The 23,361-nt window shown below is 44.4% G+C and overlaps 2 protein-coding genes across 2 annotated transcripts; one reads left to right on the forward strand and one right to left on the reverse strand.

The window, feature by feature from the left end:
• Window positions 1–2,967: 2,967 nt before the first annotated feature.
• mtnr1al (melatonin receptor type 1A like) lies at window positions 2,968–15,258 on the forward strand. The gene is made up of 2 exons (XM_061079527.1): window positions 2,968–3,241; window positions 14,489–15,258. The coding sequence occupies exons 1-2, from the start codon at window positions 2,968–2,970 to the stop codon at window positions 15,256–15,258; spliced, it is 1,044 nt and encodes a 347-aa protein (XP_060935510.1).
• Window positions 15,259–21,016: 5,758 nt separating this feature from the next.
• On the reverse strand, window positions 21,017–23,165 carry LOC133011697 (zinc finger protein RFP-like). The gene is made up of 2 exons (XM_061079526.1): window positions 23,101–23,165; window positions 21,017–23,017 (listed from the first exon to the last, which is right to left on the reverse strand). Exon 2 carries the CDS (start codon window positions 23,013–23,015, stop codon window positions 21,375–21,377), a length of 1,641 nt encoding a protein of 546 aa, XP_060935509.1. The 5' UTR covers window positions 23,016–23,017; window positions 23,101–23,165; the 3' UTR covers window positions 21,017–21,374.
• Window positions 23,166–23,361: the final 196 nt, after the last annotated feature.

A 23,361-nucleotide genomic window follows, 5' to 3' on the forward strand; every position in this document is an offset into this window, starting at 1 on the left:
TTGGTTTTCCAAGTTGATTTTATTTAAAAACCTCAAACAAATCTAGGAAAATCTGTGTAAAAAAACAACAAAAACGGTTGATTTTCAGTGCTTAAGAATTGAAAACAAAATCAAAATGCAGTTTGTAGTTGTACTGCATCTGAGAACCATATGTACATCAATAAATAACATTCATGACTTAAATGTACAGACATGTAGCTGACATGTTGAGAGAACGAAGTAACGATGATCAATAACAATCAACATAAACTGGGGCTACAACTGAAGAGGGAAGATAACAAAGTAATGCAGAATATGTCACAAATGATAATCATACAATATCACACAAACAATTGAGGCCTACTTAAGTTTACCCTCATGATCACCAGCACCTTATTCAAGAGTAATCTGGAAATGTGTTGAAATATCAAAGCGAATTTTGCGGACCCCCTGCAATGCCGTCTCGGACCACCAGGGGGCTGTGAAAACCCCTGATCTAGATCCATCACCTGCTTCACTCCAGCAGACTCTCACTCTTGTGTTGAACGGATCCGATCTGAGGTGATTTATAGTTTCTCTGCTTCACGGCTCAGTTCGGAGATGAAACTCCAACAAATCGTGTAATTCTTTGTCGAGGTGTATTTTCCTCGTGTGGATCCAGTTTGTGAACTTTAGCTCCGGGGGTCGTGAACCAGGTTTGATTAAAACACAAGAGGAAAGTTGTGAGCGATGATGTGAAGGTTTCACAGATAATCGGAGAAACTCTGAATCCGTGACCTGTAAATAAAGATGCTCGACGTGTCTCCACTTCCTCCGACTGTTCAGGAAAAGAAGAAACTAGATCTCGGATACAAACGCTGCCATCTTGTGCCGAAGACTTCTTTCACAGCCTCAGTCTGTGAGGTCAAGGTCGAGGGCGTGGCCACGGTACAGAGATCACGCGGATACACTCGCTCGACCAATCACGAGTCAGTCACAGCTGTCAATCAGGATGTTTCACCCACACAAACACTCGAAATGTGTGATTAGAAAACCATTTGACGTGTTTTCCATTTCATATTTTCTCCCATGTCCTATCTGCTAACACGGAGGAGACAGGCTTTATGACTTATACTGCAGCCGGCCACCAGGGGGCGATTGAAATTGTGAGCGAACGTTTGGATCCTCTTGCTCCTCCTTTACAGGGTTACGTGCCGTCAATCAGGTTCAAATCCTCGACTGACCAATCACCAGATGCATCAGCAGAACGTGAGCAGGACACAGGGAAAGAAAGAAGAAGAAGGGACCAGTATTAATATATCTGACTTTAGGTCGGTGTGAAATTATAATTATTTTATCTCTTTGGCTCCGTTCACACTGACTCTGCTCTGCAGGTGAATTACAGCCACTGGACTAATTGAAAGTGTCTCTGAAGAATTGAAAGTTTGCATCTTTTTCTATTTGACTTTTGTACATTTTGAAAGACCTGGACTTTCCTGTGTTTCGGAGCAGATTTAAAAAGCCAATAATATCGAAGGGTATTTTTAAATAATTATCATTTACTCTCTGGATGTTTTCCAGCAGACGAATCGATCTGTTCCAGCATCTCAGCAGTGAAACGACTCAACAGTCACTTTAACTTGGTGCCTTTGTTTATTTCTAACATTATAAATCTGATAAATCACTAAAAACACTTTAATCCTGCAGTGAATGAAATGAAGGTTAATGGAGAGAATGAACGAGCTGGTGCGTAAAGCTTCGTCCTCACGTGCCAGAGGAATGTGAAGAGTCCAATGAAGCTGAGGGAGGAAGATGAGAAGATGAGGGAGGAAGATGAGAAGCTGAGGGAGGAAGATGAGGAGATGAGGGAGGAAGATGAGAAGATGAGGGAGGAAGATGAGAAGATGAGGGAGGAAGATGAGAAGCTGAGGGAGGAAGATGAGAAGATGAGGGAGGAAGATGAGAAGATGAGGGAGGAAGATGAATCCACACAAGTGGGAAAACATGGAGGAATGAAACGATAAAGGGAGAGAAATGGGGACAGAGGGAGGGAGAGAGTGGAAGGATGAAAGGAAAGGACAGAGGAGAAGATGAGGAGGAGAGCGCATCACCTGAGGAGAGACGTGGCAGAAAGAGAGAGAGAGAGAGAGGGAGGGAGGAGAGACATGAGAGAGAGGGTAGAGAGAGAGGGAAGAAAGAGAGACCTGAGGCATCACCTGAGGAGAGACGTGGCAGAAAGAGAGAGAGAGAGAGAGAGAGAGATGGAGAGAGGGAGGGAGGAGAGAGATGGAGAGGAGAAAGCTAAGAGAGAGAGAGAGAGAGGGAGGAGAGAGATGGGGAGTGGGAGGGAGGAGAGAGAGGAGAGAGAGGGATAGAGTGGAGAAAGCTAGGAAGAGAGAGAGGGAGGAGCGAGAGAGAGAGAGAAAGAGAGAGAGAGAGAGAGAGAGAGAGAGAGAGAGAGAGAGAGAGAGAGAGATGGAGAGAGGGAGGGAGGAGAGAGATGGAGAGGAGAAAGCTGAGAGAGAGAGGGAGGAGAGAGATGGGGAGTGGGAGGGAGGAGAGAGAGGAGAGAGAGAGAGAGAGGGATGGAGTGGAGAAAGCTAGGAAGAGAGAGAGGGAGGAGAGAGGGAGGGATGGATAGAGAGGGAGGGGGGGGCGGATGGATACTATAAGGCGCGTGAGCTTCCTCCAGACGCGCTCAGTCGAACTTGAGTTTCCTCCTGAATGAGAGCAGCCGCCCCCCCCCCTACCGGCTCCTTCCGGTCTGAATGGAACCGGATCCATGAATCACAGGATTTGTGAATGAAGCTGCAGCGCGGGAACTGAGGAGCTGCAGCGCGGGAACTCTCCTCCGGCCGCGGGAACATCTTTCTTCTTTTGAATGGGAACAGACCGGAAGCCTCGCGGCACGCGCTGGTGTTTAAAGGGGGTCGCGGGAGACCACGTGATGTCCGGGTCCGGGACCTGAGGACACGCCCCCCCCGGGGGACACTCCCACCGCCGTGCGTGATGCTGAATGGAGCGACCCTCGTGGACCCCAGACACCTCCCGCAGCTGATGTCCCTGGAGGACCATGAGCCCCCCCTGGTGGGGGGGACCCTGGGTCCGCGGAACTCCACCCCGCTGGGGGGGGAGGGGGGCGCCCCGGGCCAGCAGCAGCAGTCCTTCCCCTGGACTGTGACCCTGCTGGCCGGAGTCCTCATCACCACCATCGTGGTGGACGTGATCGGGAACCTGCTGGTCATCGTGTCCGTCTTCAGGAACAAGAAGCTCAGGAAAGCAGGTAGAGGCTGGTGGTCCTAGTAGAGGCTGGTGGTCCCAGTAGAGGCTGGTGGTCCCAGTAGAGGCTGATGGTCCCACTAGAAGCTGGTGGTCCCGTTAGAGGCTGGTGGTCCCAGTAGAGGCTGGTGGTCCTAGTAGAGGCTGGTGGTCCCAGTAGAGGCTGGTGGTCCCGTTAGAGGCTGGTGGTCCCAGTAGAGGCTGGGGGTCCCAGTAGAGGCTGGTGGTCCCATTAGAGTGTGATGATGGTCCCATTAGAAGCTGGTGGTCCCGTTAGAGGCTGGTGGTCCCAGTAGAGGCTGGTGGTCCCGTTAGAGGCTGGTGGTCCCGTTAGAGGCTGTTGGTCCCATTAGAGGCTGGTGGTCCTAGTAGAGGCTGATGGTCCCAGTAGAAGCTGGTGGCCCCATTAGAGGCTGGTGGTCCCGTTAGAGGCTGGTGGTCCTGTTAGAAGCTGGTGGTCCAATTAGAAGCTGGTGGTCCCATTAGAAGCTCGTGGTCCCTTTAGAAGCTGGTGGTCCCACTAGAGGCTGGTGGTCCCATAAGAGGCTGGTGGTCCCATTAGGAGGTGGTGGTCCAATTAGAGGGTGATGGTCCCATTAGAAGCTGGTGGTCCCATTAGAAGCTGGTGGTCCCACTAGAAGCTGGTGGTCCCAGTAGAGGGTGATGGTCCCATTAGAAGCTGATGGTCCCAGTAGAGGGTGATGGTCCCATTAGAGGCTGATGGTCCCATTAGAAGGTGGTGGTCCCCTTTAGAGGCTGATGGTCCCATTAGAGGCTGATGGTCCCATTAGAAGCTGGTGGTCCCATTAGAAGCTCGTGGTCCCTTTAGAAGCTGGTGGTCCCACTAGAGGCTGGTGGTCCCATAAGAGGCTGGTGGTCCCATTAGGAGGTGGTGGTCCAATTAGAGGGTGATGGTCCCATTAGAAGCTGGTGGTCCCATTAGAAGCTAGTGGTCCCACTAGAAGCTGGTGGTCCCAGTAGAGGGTGATGGTCCCATTAGAAGCTGATGGTCCCAGTAGAGGGTGATGGTCCCATTAGAGGCTGATGGTCCCATTAGAAGGTGGTGGTCCCGTTAGAAGCTGGTGGTCCCACTAGAGGGTGATGGTCCCATTAGAAGCTGATGGTCCCAGTAGAGGGTGATGGTCCCATTAGAGGCTGATGGTCCCATTAGAAGGTGGTGGTCCCCATTAGAGGCTGATGGTCCCATTAGAAGCTGGTGGTCCCGTTAGAAGCTGGTGGTCCCACTAGAAGCTGATGGTCCCGTTAGAAGTTGGTGGTCCCATTAGAAGCTGATGGTCCCAGTAGAGGCTGGTGGTCCCATTAGAAGCTGATAGGTCATTTTAAAATGATTTAAATTAACTCTCCTTGATGCTGAAGGTTCCATGTTTTATATTTATTATATTATTATTATTATTAAGTCCATTATAACGTTTATTACCAGTGAGTTTATTTCATTGACATTTTTCCTTTCATTTTGGTTTTAGTCGTTTCTTTTACTTTTTGCATGTTCGGATATATTTAACATAATTCCAACAAAATTCCAAAAGTTTCATCTTAAAACAAAGTGTAAGAATTTGATTGTAAAACACTTAATTAACTTATACTCATTTATCATATAAACTAGCACAAGAAATGTGGGATTTTACTCAGAAATATTAAAATGTCACTATAAACTCTAATGTGAAATAGAAATTATTATTATTGAAACACACAGTTTACACTATAATTAAGTACACCTGCATTACTGTCAGAGGGTAGAGCGCAGAGGGTCGGTGGTTTGATTCCCGGATTCCTGTGTGAGTGATGCTGGAGAAAGTGATGAAGATAGATGCACTGTGTGTGTGTGTATTTGTGAATGTGTGTGTGTGTGTGTGTGTGTGAATGTGAGTTTGTGTGTGTGTGTGTGTGAATGTGAGTCACTGCACTTGTTCCCTGATGATGAAGAATGGGATCTGAAGTTTCCTGCTCAGACAGTGTAGCTTCTGTAACTTTCTCCATCTTTGTGTTCGTCTCCGTCTCCTGAGCGTCGTCTCCAGTTCTCTGCTCCATGTGTGAGTCAGAGACACGGAGACGTTGAGCTGCTGCAGACGAGCGGACGCCGGCGCCCCGTGGCGTGTTGTGTTTAGCAGAAGCTGTGACAGCAGATCAGTCAGCGTTAGCGTCTGACAGCAGAGACGCTCCAGACGGGAGATTTGCCGAGTCGGCTCTGGGTCGAGGAACTGAAATCAGAGAAGCCACAGTCGGACGCTCGGTGGAATCGACGTGTGAGTCTGATTGAAGCCTCGGACTGATTTGCACCACGAGCCCTGAAGAGCGCCGCTGAGCACCGATCACCTCAGGACGCCTCAGACACTCAGAGAGGGAATCAATCCAGGCTCCTAATTGATATATCTCACTCAGCAGCAGTTTCCCACGAGTCGCTGCTCGAAGGAGAATCTCAGTAAATCCTCAGAGGGACGACTCGTACACGATGTATGAATATTGACGGCTTGTTTGCCCATTTACAGTTTAATGGAGCAGTGAAGCTGAACTTCCTGTGAAGCGTCAACATGAACAGTCCTGGCAGAAAATCAATCAATTCCTTCACATCACAGGACAGTGGATGTTGGAGAAGCTCGTCTGGTCTGAGAGGTTAGAAGGTTGCAAGTTCAAATCCCTCAAACCTCCGAGAGAGTTTCCTCTGAGCTGCAGCTGCTTGTTCAGACCCAGCTCTTCACTCGCTGGTTTTTAAAGGATCTAGATTATTTTGTAAACTAGGTCCTTTAAATAATGATTTACTGTTTTAAAATCATTGCTGTTTTTAAATAAAGGATCTAGTTTCTTTAGTGAAGTCTTTCTTACTTTAGTTTTGTCTCGTTTTGTCCTGTGTTGTTTTTATTCCCTTGCAGTTAGTCAAGCACTCTGTAACCTTATTTAGATAAGAACTATATAAATGAAGTTGTAGTATTATCTTAAGTAGAATAGAACAATATCATACTTGTTATTGGGATATGAGAATATTAACCTTTGGATCAGCAGGAGGATTCTGAGCAGAGGAAACTTTAATACGACAGACGTTTGGTTTTAGGGTTTAAATGAGATTTGATGAAGCTGCAGAGTTTTCTTGTCGTCTCATGGTTCTGCAGCTGAAGGTTCTGGACGGGACGGAGACTCTGTTCCCATCTGAGAGATGAGTGTGTGAGAGTGTGTGAGTTCAGTCTGACGGATGATAGCATCACCATCCATCCATCCATCCATCCATTATCTTTACCACTTATCCAGGGTTCTGGATCAGATCCCAGCCGACAGCGCCCGGTCACACTCAAGGTCGATCTAGAGTCTAATTGAAGCTGCTCTGGATGACGAGCTCTGGAACTCGTCATCACTTTAGTGTTTTTAAATCAATATAACTGTTTTTATTGGATCTAGTTTCTTTAGTGAAGTCTTTCTTACTTTAGTTTTGTTTCGTTTTGTCCTGTGTTGTTTTATTCCCTTGCAGTTAGTCAAGCACTCTGTAACCTTGTTTAGATAAAAACTATATAAATGAAGTTGTATTATTATCTTAATTATAATATATCATATTTTTTATTACATGTTTAATCCACATCACCCTCATCTCTCCTGAGAGATTAGAAATAAGCCTCATGTTCGGCAGCTGAACTGGATCAGGAGGTTTCTCTGCTCGGATCCTGTGAAGCTGCTGAATGTGTTGAAGTCAGAGGTTTTAAAAGAAGACAAATAAAAGGACATTAGTACTGTAGCACTGTGTAGTACTGTAGAGTACTGTGAGTACTGTAGTACTTTGGAGTTCTGTGAAGTTCTGCGCCTGAAGGTGCTGATGCTGCTAGTAAAACCGTCATGATGTTACCATGGAAACTGAATTAAAGCCTTCATTTTTGTTCCTCCGTTCAAACAAAAAGACTACTACCCCCCCGCTCCCTCCCAACTGACCCGCCCACGTCAGACACGCCCCCCTATATACAAACCAATCAGAGTCCAGTATAGGCAGACCCAGACCACGTCACTGATGACGACAGGAAGCACGTAGATCAGACAAAATTCTTTAGTCCCTAAATTTGAATTGTAAGAAATTGTTGCACCTTGTTCCTAATGTTTCTTTTGAAAAATAAACCATTTAAGGATTTCTATGAAAAGAGGCAGAGGGCTGCAACATTTAATCACTTGATAGAAAATGTATCAGAAAGTATTATAATCATATTTCACCTGAACAGGCTCCGTTCCTCCCGTTCCACTTTTCACTCTTCACACAAAGACGAGTCATTTCTCTGCTTCTCCACCAGGTTTCGTTTCCAGGAACTCCTGAAACGATTAGAGGTGGAAAACAGGATGAATTGTTCACCTTCTCTCATTTGTTCTTCTCTCCACCTCCTCATTCATCTGATCTCTCTCCCTCTTCTCTCTCCCCCTCCTCCCTCCCTTGTTTCCAGTTACCCTCTTCTTCCCAACTCTTGTCTCAATTCATCTCCTGTCTCTTCCACTTCCTCCCTCTCCTGCCTCCCTTGTCCTTTCCACTTGATTCATTCCCTTCAGACTCCTTCTCCTCACCTTTTCTCTGCTCTCCTTTAATTACTCTTCTCTTTCCTCCTCCTCTCCCCCTGTCAGGTGTCTCCTCTCTCCCCATTTCCTCCGGTCAGTTCCCTTTTTTCCATCTTCCTCTTCTCCTGTTTTCCTGTGAACCCATCCATCCATCTGTCACCTCTCTCCATCTGCTCCGTCAGGAACACATCTCCTGAACAACATTAAAGTCTCCTCACGTCAGTGTGAGCAGATCCGCTGGAATACAGACCGATTATTTAGAATCTGCTCAGTTCTGTCTGTAAACACGACTGTGTCTTTCTGTTCTGTCTCTTCTCTGTCGTATGGAAACATTCACCTGAACATCAGGTTTATAGATTCATATCTCACTGCCACGATCCTCTTTTCACTTCAGTCTCATGTTCAAACACTTTGTCTTTGCTCTTTGAGTCTTTTCATGCACTGGAAACACTTTCTGCATCTGTTTCCGTCAGATTAACCCTTGAACTCTGCAGTAGAAACGTTAACATTGGAATTTTTTTGTAAGCAGTAAACTATAATAAATGATGAAAGCAATAAACACAAAACATATTGTTCCAGAGATTTATAAATATAGAAACTCACTGAACGTAACTAAACTAAAATGATCGTGAGGCAGAGGAAGAGAGTTCTTGGCTTAATGCTGCAAACAGGATTAATGTTTTAACTATTATAGTTTTTATATTGTATTATATTGTTTTAGATTCATGTCTCACTGCCATGATCGTCTTTTCACTTCAGTCTCATGTTCAAACATTTTGTCTTTGCTCTTTGAGTCTTTTCATGCACTGGAAACTCCTTCTGCATCTGTTTCCATCTGTTTAACCCTTGAGCTGAAGGTACCGGTATTTTGAAAGTCAATAAACTGTCATAACTGATAAAAGCACTGAGATTGTGTTATAAATTAAAAAAGAACAATCTGACATGTTTTTCCACCAAATGTTTCTTAATAAACAGAAAACATATTGATCCAAGAGATTTATAAATATAGGAACATGAACAAAATTCACTGAACGTAACAAAACTTAAATAATCGTGAGGGAGAGGAAGAGAGTTCTTGGCTTAATGCTGCAAACAGAATCAGAATTATTTTTATTGCTACGTATATTTGCATTTATTGGAAATTGCCATGGTGTGGTTGGTGCACTGTACATAAAAACAAAACAACAATATATGCAGTAAGAAATATATACTGCTGCAAACAGAATTGATGTTTACTATTGTCAATGGATTTGAATGCAAACAACAATCTCCCACAGTCAGTTTTTAATCTGCTTCCTCGTCGAGTTCCCCAGGTTCTTTGAAACGCTCTCGGCTGGTGCAGTTGCTACGGGTTCGAATCCCTCAGCCTCCGACTTCCTGCCACAGCCCACAGACATTCAGAGTCGGGTTAATTGGAGTGAAATTGTCTTTGCATGTGATTCACTTGAGACCAGTGAAGGATGAACTCTTCCCATCAGCTGGGATTCACATTCTGTTTGTATCACAACAGACATTATCTCAAGGTTCTTTTCTATGAGAGGTTGAGAAACACAACAGTTCCCACAGCGAGCGAGAGAGAACACCCACCCCCCCCCAGGGCTCGGCCCCCTTGAGACCCTCAAGAAGACGGATGGATATTAAAACCTGCAGTGATCACATCCGATGTTTGCAAAGCTGCAGTTTCCTTTCAATGTATTGCTAAGTTAATTAAATTAACCTGACAAACAGTGAGTTATCACGAAGCTTGATGTACGTGCATCATTAAAAAACAGACATGACTCCATAGTTCTAAACTTCTCTTTTCCTCTTGGTCCAGACTCTGGTTGAAATGGAAATAACTTAACCAAACCAAACAGGAGGATTCATCAGCTTCACTTCTCTGTGATGAATGTCCCCACAGATGGAGTCTGGTTGGTTTTACGGGTCCTGGGATGATGATGCAGGTGGCAGATGGATGTTCTCTGGGTTCTGAGCTGATCCGACAGCTGGAGACGAGCAGGAGACGGAGGATGTTCTGAAAGCCCCCCCCCCCGCTGAGGGGATTCACACGTAGAATAAACCCATGATTCTTCTCTGACCTTCAGTCTCATCTCAACATCTCAGGACGCAGCTGAGCTCACAGAGGAACTCCCATGAATCTCAACGAGCCCGAAGCTCTCAACTAATTAAACTTATTATGTTAATGAGCGAACTCTCGGCAGAAGGTCGCAGCGACTTTCACCAGTTTGCCTCAGTTTGTGAAGAGCAGATGATCAGACTTTATAGAGAAGCTGCGATTAAAGACAACTGTTCATTGGTTGTTAGCTCAGACGACAGAAACAATCTGAACGTGTTCGACTTGATCTAAATTGCAGATGTTGGACAAGCCAGAAAATATTCAACAGAAATATTTGGTATCCAAATATAGAGAAATGAGTTCAAACAGGAAAACAGAAAAAATACTTTAAACACGCGAGGCCTGATTTACCTGTGCAGCAGAAAAATGGAGGGAAAACAGACAGGAAGTAACAGAGAGACATTTCTAAATATAACAGGAAGTTGACAAATCCAACAAACCAAACAAACTCAAAATGATAGATAATTAAAACACATAAAGTCCCAGATTTAGGCATCCTTTTTTTAAGTGTTTACATCGATGCGTCTGTAATTATAATCCAATACTTTAACTTTTGGTTCTTCCAGCACATTTCGCTGCTGTTATATTTGAACTTGTGGTTGTTTGATGTTTTTTCTTTTCCGCTGTTGGTCAGTTTCACTGTTTGAATCCACGGTCACTTCTTCACCTTCCTCCTCTCAGGCTGAACAGATAGTTTCCTTTTAGTCCAACAACAGCATCTCAGTTCACCACGAAACAGGGGAAAGTGTTGTAATTTTGTCTTTTGCGTTGTTATGAAATTCCTTCTTGTATCGGATGCAGAGAAACGTGTCGACAGTGGAACAGATGCAGTTTGTGGAAGCTGCAGCTTTCCAACTCTACTATTGTTTGTTGTCATAAATTGATTTCACATTTGTCTCAGTGGAAGACGGCTCAGTTCATGGACCCTGCTTGTTAACCGCAGCTTTTAACGGAACACGTGGAGTAATGTAATGTGTTGTAATGCCCCCCCATCATCATCCTACACAGCTCCGGCAGCGGGTGACCTCGCCCCCGAAGATGTGTCCCTATAGAAACAGATAATGCACCTTCTGAAAATTGGCCATTTACTCTGACAAAGTCATTACCGACGTCTTTAAAGGACGATTACGTGTCACCGAGGGACGACGCTGCCACGTCGAGCAAACACGGAACAACATGATTCCACCGAGTTCACAATGAGAAGCCGATAATGTGCTTCATGAATAATGTGCATGAAGCAGCGCTGAGCAAAGAGTGAAACTTTGACCTGTAGAAACATCATAGAACCGGGATCTGGATGCATCTGGGTCGGGTCTGAAGTTATTTAAAGTTTGCACAAGTCTTCACCTTAATGTACGAGACTCATATTCAACAGAAGAAGATTCTGGTTCAAGATTTAACATTATTTTCATTCTAAACTTGAGAAAATAAACAGTCTTAATGTGACATTTGAAGTGATTTTCTCTGGGAGTTTGTCTTCACAGCGTCTGTGTTGCATCCTGACCTGTGGACCACGGGTCAGAGCTCTGCAGTCAGCGGGGGGGGGGGGGGGGGGGGGGGGGGGGGGGCTCAGTGAACAAGTCTGGTAAATATTCGTGGGTCAGAGGATTTGATAGAGTTTGGTGACTGGAAGCAGGATTCTGTCCTGAACTCTGCACGGAATATGAAAACCAGCGGGGGGGGGGGGGGAACTTTCTGGCTGCACTGTTTTAATAAGAAAGTGAAAGTTTGTGTCAGGTAGCTGAGCTCCAGGGGGGGGGGCTGCTTCTGGGACAGAAACCTGGTGAACCATGGACGTACTGACAATGAGGCAGAGTGGTGTGTGTGTGTGTGTGTGTGTGTGTGTGTGTGTGTGTTGACAGTGGACACACTTTACTTCACATCTCTGAGGTTGGATGGAGATGCTTGTGTTTCACTTCCTCTTATAGACACACAGCAGGAGGCTTCTTTATAACTTTATACTCCCAGGAGAACTTCATCACAATCAGTAGAAGTTCCTGATCCTCAGCGAGCAGGAGGTGAGATGTTAGAACAGGAAGCTCCACGGCTCAGAGAACATCAGCTGTGCTCCTTCCCAGCGTCAGACAGGAAGTCACAGCCTCTGCTTTCCCTCTGACTTCCTGTCTGATGCGTCCGACCTGATCCCGGCACATCTGGGCCCGAGGATCCACAGGAGCTGCCACAGCGCCTTGATTTATTTTGTCTAATTTCCTTCAGCTGCTCGGACACTTCATCATTCGCTCTGATTCTCTGTGTTTGTGTCGGAGGAGGAGACGTCTGCTGCTGCTGGAAGAAAACAAACCTCGTCTGTAACCTCACACCCGGGGATCCTCGCTCAGGAACAAGAGAAATCTCAGCTGTCGTTGTTTTTCATCGTGGGAGTGAAATGTGAAATTTCCGGTTCATTGCACTGCAGCTTCAGAAACTCACCTCCTGCAGGTTTGAGAGGAACCTGCACAAAACCTGAGGTTCTCTTACAGGCCTGAAAGTAAAATCACTTCCATGTTCAAGTTCAAACTAAAATCAGCCCAGAACCTGATCCTCAAATCGGAAGTTTATCAACTATCATCATGTTTCTTTACAACGTTCCAGTACGAACCAGAAATGTCAGGAAAGGTTGAGTCAGCCGGAAACGTGTGTGTGTGTGTGTGTGTGTGTGCGTGTGTGTGTGTGTGTGTGTGTGTGTGTGTGTGTGTGTGTGTGGCTGCTCCTCCTCCAGCTGATCACACTGTTAGGGTTTTAGATCCGCTGCATTAATTTGCATCTTAATGTGTAAAAACTGACGACTTTGAAAAGATCACAGGAGTGTGATTGAAATCTCTGCTCGTTAATTAATCTTGTGTCGTAATGGACAGGTTCGTTAACAGAGCAGGTCGGGTTTAATCCATCATTACACCCGACTCTCTGTCCGGGATATCTCGAGATGAAGTGAAATTTATTTTTGTAATATTACGACTTTATTCTTGATTTCCTTTCTTCAACTCGGTCCTGATTCTGTCGTGTTCCGTCTCTTCTGATGTCAGATAAAACACATCCTGGCATTTAAAGGAACATTTACACATTATAAATATGTAACGAAGCTGCAACACTTTCATCTGAAACATGAAGCTGTGAATTAATGAACGGTTCAAATGGTTGGAATGAGATCGAGCCCGACAGCTTTAATGTCTCCCGCAGTCACTGAACTGCTCAGGGAATTGAACCTGTACCCATCGGCTCCATTTCTCTTCCTGGCTCATTAACACAGAGTTGCAAACGCAGTAATAAAGACAGAAGCACGGAGTAATGCGTGTTGACAAGTCCCCGGTCTCTGTGCTCCGAGCCACAGATCGTCCCTAACCAGCGCCTGGGACGAGCAGGAGACAAAGACCCGTCGTACAGAATGTTAAACCACCAGGCGCCTGGGGAATGGAGACGGAGTCACCGGAGTGTTTCAGGCTGACGAGTCGAGTGGAGGTTCAGGTTCAGTTAGTGACGACTGGAGCGTCGGCTGAAGCCTCGTGTGAAGGTGAAGGTCGGACGAGGTCTGTTCTATGTGTTTATCTGTGAGGGAGGACGTCCTGGTGGCAGGGAAACGATGAAGTGACATGTGGGAGAGAAAGAAACAGGTCAAAGATAAATAACAACACATCCAACAGCAGCAGAAACAACTTGTGATTTTAATCTAAATGCAAAACGAACATTGACCTGCGTCATTTCTGGATCAATGCAAAAGCAAATGTGTGTTTTCTGTGTAAACTAATGAAATCAGGAGGGAGGAGAAGAAAAGACGATCACACACATAGAACTCACAAGGCTGACGCAAGAAAAACAGGAAATGGTTTAAACCTGAAGAGTAAATACATGTGAGATAGAAACTTCTACAAACGCTGCACAGAAGCAATTTCAATAAGAGGAACTTTGTGAGACATCGAGGAAATTGAAACGCAGAGAAACTCCTGAATCAGACACACAAACGTTATTCCCAATGTGGGAGACCTTTGTATTTCGCCTGCCAAACTTATTCTATTGTCAAAGAATAAAGTATTTGAGAGAAGAGATTTAGAAAACTCCTGCTTGACCACGTCAGCCCAACTGGTTCCCAGCTTGTCTCCCAGTTACAGCTGTTGTCTGCCATAAAAAAACAGAGTTTACTGCCTGTGGAACAACAGGACTCCATCAGTGTGAACTCTCTTTGTATTCGGACGAATCGTGTGTGTGTGTGTGTGTGTGTGTGTGTGTGTGTGTACAGGAGTTGGTTGTGTTCATTAGCTTCTAACGATGCTGGAGGCATAAAAAGGTGATGAGCTTTAATGATCCAGATGCTGTTAAAGTGAAGTTGGAGGAGAAAGTACGTTTGGTTTTCTGCTTCTCTTCACCTGCTTCCTGTTTGTGTTCAGTCGTTCTGACAAAGTGTTTTGTTTTTGTCGGTGTTTTGCAGAGTTGTGATGTTGTGCTGGTTTTAAGATCCGTCTCCCTCTCTCTTGTACAGACGTCAGAAAACACAGTTCTACTCAGTGAATCTAAATTTCACACAAATCCTCTCCAACACATGATTTTATTCCTAACATAATAAGAATCATTTCTTCCTACTCACGTCTTCCTCTTCTCGCTCCACAGGAAACGCCTTCGTGGTGAGCCTGGCCCTCGCCGACCTGGTGGTGGCCATCTATCCCTACCCGCTGGTCCTCACCGCCATCTTCCACGACGGCTGGATCGCCGGCTACATCCACTGTCAGATCAGCGGCTTCCTCATGGGCCTCAGCGTCATCGGCTCCATCTTCAACATCACCGGCATCGCCATCAACCGCTACTGCTACATCTGCCACAGCCTGAAGTACGACAAGCTCTTCTCCAACAGCAACACCATGTGCTACGTGGTGCTGGTGTGGGCGCTCACCATCCTCGCCATCGTGCCCAACTGGTTCGTGGAGTCGCTGCAGTACGACCCGCGGGTGTACTCCTGCACCTTCGCCCAGTCGGTCAGCTCGCTCTACACCATCACCGTGGTGGTGGTGCACTTCATCCTGCCGATCGGCATCGTGACCTACTGCTACCTGCGGATCTGGATCCTGGTCATCCAGGTGCGGCGCAGGGTCAAGCCGGACTCTCGGCCCAAAATCAAGCCGCACGACCTCCGCAACTTCCTCACCATGTTCGTGGTGTTCGTGCTCTTCGCCGTCTGCTGGGCGCCGCTGAACCTGATCGGCCTGGCGGTGGCGCTGGACTCGCGGTTGGGCCAGGCCATACCGGAGTGGCTGTTCACGGCCAGCTACTTCATGGCGTACTTCAACAGCTGCCTCAACGCCGTGGTCTACGGCGCCCTGAACCACAACTTCAGGAAGGAGTACAAGAGGATCGTCCTGATCGTCTTCAAGCTTCACTGCTGAGTGGCCACCAGGGGGCGCTTGTTTTTAACTTTTACAAGGACAAGAGGCTGAGAGAAAAGGAACTTGACCTTGACAAGGAGGAAAAGAGCTGTGATGAAATGGAAATAAAACACTGGAGGAGGAGAGGAGGGAGGAAGTGAGATGAACGACTTCAGGGAAACGGAGAGACTCAGAGAGAGGAAACAGGAAGTAACTTAGTAACGTGTTTCATCACGACTCCGACAAAGTCAGGACTTAGTATCTCAATTCAAATAAAAGTTGTGAGACATGTTTTCATCCGTGTTGGATCATGAATGTTGGATCATCCACTCGACTCCCCCCCCCCCCCGATTCCTTCTGGTGCACGAACTGAAACCTCGAGACAGAGAAACTGTGATTTTGACTTTCAGGTTGTTTTCACCCCTGAAGGCTGAAGCAAGGTTCTGTTGCATAAAACAATTATTTTAATATTTTACATGATATGAGTTTGTGAGTGACCCTGAGATCTCGACACACTGCAGGTAGAGACGAGCAAATACATGCAACACAAGCAAATACACAACCAAACCGCAACTCAACACTTTGCTCATTTTCTAAAACCACAGACAAGTTGCCGACTTCATAATTTAAACACGTCTCATCACTTTCTTTCTCCTGGAAACTCTTCTGTCGTCGTTTCTGTCACTTGCATCATGTTTCTGCATTGAATTAATTACGAGCCAGTGTTTTGTCGACTTGCATCTGGAATCTGCAGAGAGTTCACGTCTTAGGGCCATGGTCGTTTTTTAAAGAAGGAGCCAAACTCTCCGTGGAACAGAGAAAGAAAAGTTTGGAAGGTCAGACAGAGGTCACAGAGAGAGGAGAAAACAGATGTTGCTGAACCAGAGCCACAAATATGATTTTAATTTGACTCAAAACAGGTGATCTTGACTTTGACTTTGACTTGAACGCATAATTTTCAAACCTACAGCTTGTTTTGTGTCACATGAACGTCCTCACATCTCCTTCGCCTCAGTTTAGATTAAAGGACGACGGCTCCTGTGAAACTTCTCCACAGAACTTTAACCAAAACGGAAGTGTGCTCAGTTTCATCCGAACTCGGTTAGAGAAAGAAATTACAAGCAGTCGGGTGAGAAGTTAAATCTCTGGAGGTCGACCGGGCGTTAAATGAGTCTTTAGAGATGAGATGAGCTCCACACACAGAACAAGGATCTGAGTCACAGTAGATCTGTAGATGTTCTGCTCCTGTGTGTTACTGCTGTAATGTGTTGTGGTGCCTGAACAACACCAGCGCCCCCTGGAGGCTGCGTTCACACCCACAGCAGCAAAGTCACACACAGAATCCACCTTCCGTCTTTTCTCCTTCTGTTCATCTCGAAGCTGCAGCGGCTGATTCTCCAGTTCATCCTGGAGCCATGTTCTCGATGCATCTACCTCACAATCCTCCAGATCACATCTGTCTGTTTCTCACTGGACTTCAGCTGCAGCTCTGAGAATGAAACAGATGAAAACAGACATTTTAATATCACGCAGACACACATCGTGTCCTGAGAGCGACACAAACATTCGTCCAAACGCACGTCAGTCAGAACAGAAAACTCTCAGATCTCAGGTTCATCGAGTACATTGCACATTTTCTAACAAACCTAAAGACAGATGTCTCAATACAAGATTGTGGATCAATACATTATTTATATTAATGTTTATGGTATTATTAATATATAATAAATACTTTTGTCATTTTTAATGTATTAGTTTCAATTGAATTAGTTCATATTGGTCTGAATTAAGTATATTTTGGGTTGAAGACAGTTTTCATCTCTTTCAGAAATGTGTCAGGACCTTAGATGTAAATGAAGATGAAGAGTAGCAGCTCCTCTTCCTCCCACTAACCAGAAATATATTCTATATCATCAATTAACTAATTAAAACCAAACTTATGAAATGATAATAATAATAATAGTGCATTTATTAATACAGCACCTTTCATACATTAACTGCAGCTTAAAGTGCTTCACAAAAACATACAAGACATGAAATAAGAGATCAATAAAAACACGTTAGCAATAAAACATAAACAACACAAAATTAGCAAAAGGTATAAAAAAGAGTAAAACAAATATAGAATCATGTAAACTTGAACACGTGTGATTAGAAAAACTTAAACTGACAGAAACCGTCTTTGACAAACATTATTTAACGTGTACTTTGGAATGTTTAACGTGGTTTTAACCGACTCGTCGCCTCAAATCTGTTTTTTTTATTTACTTACAGTGTTTCTCTGTAGAAAACTTTTACTACAAAGTTCCAAAACGATCCAAATAATCACATCTGCATTAAGACCTCGTTCCTCTCCTGTTACAGATCCAGTGATTTTACACAAACACTAAAATGACTCTGTCCCAGTTCTGGTCTCTGTGTCTGTGTCTGTGTCTCCCTGGTGAACTGGAAAGTTTCTGTTCTGACTCTAAAGACCTGAAACCTCTTGGATTTCATACCTCGAACAGGATCAGCCGAGGTGATGCTCCTCCACCTCTGCCTCCTCCTCCTCCTCCTCCTCCTCCTCCTCCTCCTCCTCCTCCTCCTCCTCCTCCTCCTCCTTCTCCTGCTCCTCCTCCTCCTCCCTGCAGTGTTAATCCACCATGAAGGTGTTTCCTCCTCTCTCTCTGAGCTTGTGTCTCTGTGTGAGACTCTGAAACAAACACAGACAAAAGACAATAACACGGTGTCTCTGCCGTTCAGAAGCAATACTTTGATTTCCTCACCCATTACAACTGTTTGTTCACTACCCCCCCACCCCCCCCCCCCCCCCCCCGCCCTGAGTACAGTGACTTCACACTTTGTATATTAAACACGAGAATAATATTGAAGCTCTGGTTGTTCTGAACAATGTTCTGACCACATCACTGTGTTTCACGCTCCTGGAAGAAGAATGTTTCGTGTGAATGAAGAAGCTGCTGCTGACCTCACTGAGTGTGTGTGTGTGGTGTGTGTCTGCGTGTGTGTGTGTGTGTGTGTGTGTGTGTTCTCAGACCGGTTCCTCTCCAGAATAAAGGTCCTAGCTGGGTCTTCAAACCTGCAAAAAAATGAAACTATTTGTAAATAAATTAAAAGCAAAATACAATTTTATTTATCAGTATCAACTGGATTTAAAGAGACTTCGGATTCCGGGTCAGTTGCTTGTTGCGCTAAATTATTTAGAAAATCTACAGATAATATTGTATGAATTACAATAATGATTAACTATGAGAAATTGTAGATTCAGAAAGGAACAGAAATTGACGTAGTTAGTGTGACGAATGTTTGTGTGTTGTACGTGAGTCAATAAGTTGGTTCAGATATCACCTCGTCAAATTATATTTTCAGTCATATCTTGTACCAAACTTGAAAAATGTATTTTTCAAAGTCAACAGTAAACCTTCAAGCTCAAGTAGTTTGTCCAGATTTGTTTAAATTGGCCTAAATTTAACTTTGTTTTGGCGTGAAGCTGATTTTTACTGAAACAGTCGTAGGTAACCTTGACCTGGAAGCATTTTCTCTTCACTACATAATGTGATTCTCTGATCGATGGAAAATATATTGAAGAAAATCTAATTTCCAATTTGTGTTTCCTTCCAATTCGAAGTTAAAAAGGTAGAAATCAAATGAAACAATGAGCTGAGAGAATAAACCTCGGTCCCAGTGCAGGAAGATGTGAATTTACATTTAAAGGACCCCGGTGAAAACAGAGGGAAATATAATTGGCCCACTGAGAGTTTGAAAAATTCAGAACCAGCCGTTTACCGTTAGTCGTGACATTAGACATTATTTATTATTCTTTTAGCGCTAAAAATCAATTAAATTACCTGAGCTTATTGTTGTTAGTGTGTTGGTAATATGTGCTTTAAAGAATAATATATATAAATGCAGTTTCTGAAGGCCATGAGAATGTACCTGTATTGTCTGATTTATTTTTCATACGCTGATTTGCACATCGAATGTTTGTATTGTTGATGAGACAAAAGAACCCCCCCCCCCAGCCCTGGTCACCACGTCTTAATAAAGGAACGTTCACTGTGAGTCGCTCTCTGTCACTTTATTCCACAAACACACATATTTACTGAAATGACAGGAAACCAGAGCAATAATTTCAATATTTGATGTTGTTTGCTGGAAACTCAGCAAACAGACTTTTTCCTCTTAGTTTGTTCACACTCTTGGATTCTGTCTCCGAAGACTTGAAGTCATTAAAGTCCACGACGGGTTTTACAACATCAACAGTCGGGGAACAAGTTTGGGATTTTATGGCAAATTAGATGCTAAATAGTTTAATTAGGAAGTTCTAGACTATTTTCTTCACCTCACTTATTTCAACAGGGGAAGGTTGATGAACAGAAACTGATAAAAGGTTCGACTGCAGAAAACTTCCAACGTCCAAAAAGGTCAAACTGTTAAATCAGAACATTTCAGTAAAGGTTATAAACGTCTTCAGGGAGGATTCTGAATAAAACTTTGAGGAGAAAAATGATCTAATGCGTAGTTTGACTCTTTGAAACTGTGAATAAAAATGGATGATGCATCTCCACTTACTCTAGTCCAGGGGTTTTCAACCGGGGGTCCGCGGCCCCCTGGTGGTCCTCGACAGCATTGCATGGGGTCCGCAAAATTCGCTTTGATATTTCAACACATTTCCAGATTACTCTTGAATATCGTGAAAAATATCTCAAATAATAGAAATATGTCTAAAATAATATAAAGGGGCTGGTGATCATGAGGTTAAACTTAAGTAGGCCTCAATTGTTCGTGTGATATTGTATGATTATCATTTGTGACATATTCTGCATTACTTTGTTATCTTCCCTCTTCAGTTGTAGCCCCAGTTTATGTTGATTGTTATTGATCACCGTTACTTTAACGTTCTCTCAACATGTCAGCTACATGTCTGTACATTTAAGTCATGAACGTTATATATTGATGTTCATATGGTTCTGAGATGCAGTACAACTACAAACTGCATTTTAATTTTTTTTTCAATTCTTAAGCACTGGAAATCAACCGTTTTTGTTGTTTTTTACACAGATTTTTCTAGATTTGTTTTTAAATAAAATCAACATGGAAAACCAAATGTTAAAACTTCCTGAGGCACGCGCGTGCGTAGGCACATCAGTGGGCCACGGATTACTTTCTAGTCAGAATGGTCCCTGGGACAAAACCAGTTGAAAACCCCTGTTATAGGAGACACAAAAACGTCCAATACATCTTACAAATTCGGTTCCACACAGGGGTCGACAACCCACGGCTCTGGAGCCACATGCCAACAGGGGCTTGCTTGTTGGTGCTGTTTATTAAGTTTAACAGGAAAACACGGCATGTCTCCAGCTCAGACCAGAGGAGTCAGTTCTGTCTAAAGACAACATGATATTTGAGATTGTATACGGCCCAGTGGGTCTCCGAGGGTTAACAGTAGACATCTGCAGAAATAAAGTTTAGTATTTATAAAAATGAATTAAAAACGTTTACAGTTTAGCAAATTTTCCAATCATCATTGAGACAGATCTCTTGTAATAAGATGTAGTTCAGGCCCTTAACATTTATCTCAGTGCAAAATACTGAACCTGTGATCTGCTCCTAACACTGGAACCTCAGACTGTAATCCTTCGAGTGGTGTGATGTGTAGAGGAACTGCTTTAGTCTTTAATATATAAATCCAGCTGAGCTGTGACATGAAAGAATGACACAACAGAATCTGTATATATTCAGTTTATTACGTAAATATTTAAACGATTGAAACACTTGATAAAATACTTGAATTAAAACCAACACCACATTATGACAGTACACTTTACCATTCTTATATAAAAGGATCAGACAGAAACAATAACTAGAAACATGCACTGGGTCCATACATTTTTTCCAGATTTATATGGGGTCCCTGTGACCTTTGATCAATGTAATTCATCAATAGATCTTTGATTCAAAATGATAAATAATCAACATTTTCTCATTTGATGTTCTGTGAGGCCGCCATGACCTTTGACCTTTGGCTACCAGATTCTAACCGGTTCATCCTGGATTCCAAGTGAACGTTTGTACCGAATTTGAAGAAATTCCCACTTGACTTTCATGGGTTTCACGTTCTCCAGAATGGGACGGATGGACTAGTGAGTTTGAGGTACAGGTGTAATGATGAGAGGGGCGGAGTTTCTTCCATTATAATTCAACCCAGGGTAGAAGAACGGATAAAGTTTCTCTGTAAAGCAGCAGCCTGTGATACAACCGATGAGTGAATTAGAGTCTGCATTGTAAAAAGACACCTCACCTTTGTTGTAGTCTACAAAGACGCCCAACTTCTGAAGCTCTTCTTTCAATACTTTAGGTTTTGAGTCTGCATCTGTTCGATATTTGCCCTGAAACAATCCAATGCACCAATATCCATTTTCAACTGACATAACTGTCAAGTTCTTTCTATCCACCGACTCCCTGGCCACGCCAACGTACCAATCTATCTTTCCTTTCACCTGCACCTCAAAGTAAAACTTCCCTGTCATGAATCCCTCTTTTGCCAAAACCTGACAAAATGCATTAAATCTCTTTGGATTGTCTTTAACTTTGTCCTTTTCAAAGTTGTATTCTTCTGTAACTTGTTTTCCGTCTTCGCTTATGACAAGTGAGTAAAATGCAGTGTCGGGGTCAAGGGTCAAGTCGACTGCGTGCTCTCTCATTCTTTTCATTCTTTTCATTCTGATCTCAGGAATCTCTTCCATTATTTCATCGACTCTCTGTTTCAGCCGAGTCAGGTGACCTTGCATGTCCTGGAAAGACAGGTCAGGGCTGAGGTCTGTGTCGGGACAGCTCTCGTGTGGAGGTTTGGACAAGGTGGGGAAGCTCTGGAGGAAATGATAGTGATCCTGTGACTGTGACAGATGTTCCAGCTGACTGCTTCGGCTCTTGAGCTCAGTCACTTCCTTCCTCAGTTCTTTGAGAACCTCTTCACCCTTTTGCTTTATTCCTCTGTGGCTCTGCTGGATCGCCTCAACCAGCTCGGCCTGGCTCGTCTGAATGGACTGGATCAACTCGGTGAACACCTGCACGGCGGCTTGTTCCTCCTTTTCAGAATCTACCTGGCTGACATCGAGTAATTTTTCAACCTCCGCTATCTTCTCAATCCGTGTCTGTATCAACTTCTGCATGTTTGCCTTTGTCTCGTCTTTTGTTGCCGCCACTTTTTCATATTGCTCCTCCAGGGGGACGGCGTTGTGACCCTTGTGATCAGCTTTCAGACACAGGACGCAAATGAAGGCCTGCTCCTTCAAGCAGAACAGCTCGGTCATCTTGTTGTGTGTCTCGCACATCCTGTCGTCGAGATTCTTCACTGGCTCTGATAACGTGTGACCTTTGAGCCCAGCAAGTCTCCGATGCGGCTCCAGGTGTGACTCACAGAAAGAAGTCAGACACGTCAGGCAAGATTGAACGGCCTTTTCTTTTATCTCAGAGCAGAAGTCACAAAGAACGTCAACAGCCGGAAGCTGTGGGCCTGGAGTCGAGGCTTTGACTTGAACCAACTTCTTAAACTCATCAGCTAACTCTGACATGACAGTGTTGACTTGAAGTTCAGGTCTTGTGGAGAATTCCCGTTTGCACATGGGACACTGGCAAGTGTCTCCGCTGTCCCAGTACGTGTGGAGACATGAGCTGCAGAAGTTGTGTCCACACAGGATCGTGACTGGGTCTGTGAACACGTCCAGACAGATGGAACACAGTAACCTCTCCTCTGACAGCAGAGAGATGGCTGAAGCCATATCTGGACAAAAACATGGGAGGCAGTTATAACTCATATCTGTGCTGAATAATCTGTTATAGATTTAATGGAAGGTTTAAATTTACCTGTGAAGTTTGAGAGTTTTAGAAGCAGCAGCTTGAAGTGACGAGCAAACTGTAACTCTCCTCGTTGAGTTTCACTTCAGCATGATGACGCTGGTGATGGCCCCTCCCCTGCTGCTCTGCTCCACTTCCCGGGTTTGTTTTACTCTTTCCACTCTGTTCACATTGGGAACTACGGTGGCCCTGAGAGCTCAACGCACAGCAACTTAAGAAAACACATGCAAGTGGACAAAACACATGCAGGTGGAAAACATCTTCATCAAT

Source organism: Limanda limanda, chromosome 10, assembly GCF_963576545.1.
Source record: "Limanda limanda chromosome 10, fLimLim1.1, whole genome shotgun sequence".
Taxonomy (NCBI): domain Eukaryota; kingdom Metazoa; phylum Chordata; class Actinopteri; order Pleuronectiformes; family Pleuronectidae; genus Limanda; species Limanda limanda.

Coding starts and splice junctions, on each gene's coding strand:
- mtnr1al (XM_061079527.1), top strand. CDS start 2,968: ATGCTGAATGGAGCGACCCTCGTGGACCCCAGACACCTCCCGCAGCTG. Junction 3,242..14,488: donor CAAGAAGCTCAGGAAAGCAG/GTAGAGGCTGGT, acceptor CTCGCTCCACAG/GAAACGCCTTCGTGGTGAGC.
- LOC133011697 (XM_061079526.1), bottom strand. CDS start 23,015: ATGGCTTCAGCCATCTCTCTGCTGTCAGAGGAGAGGTTACTGTGTTCC.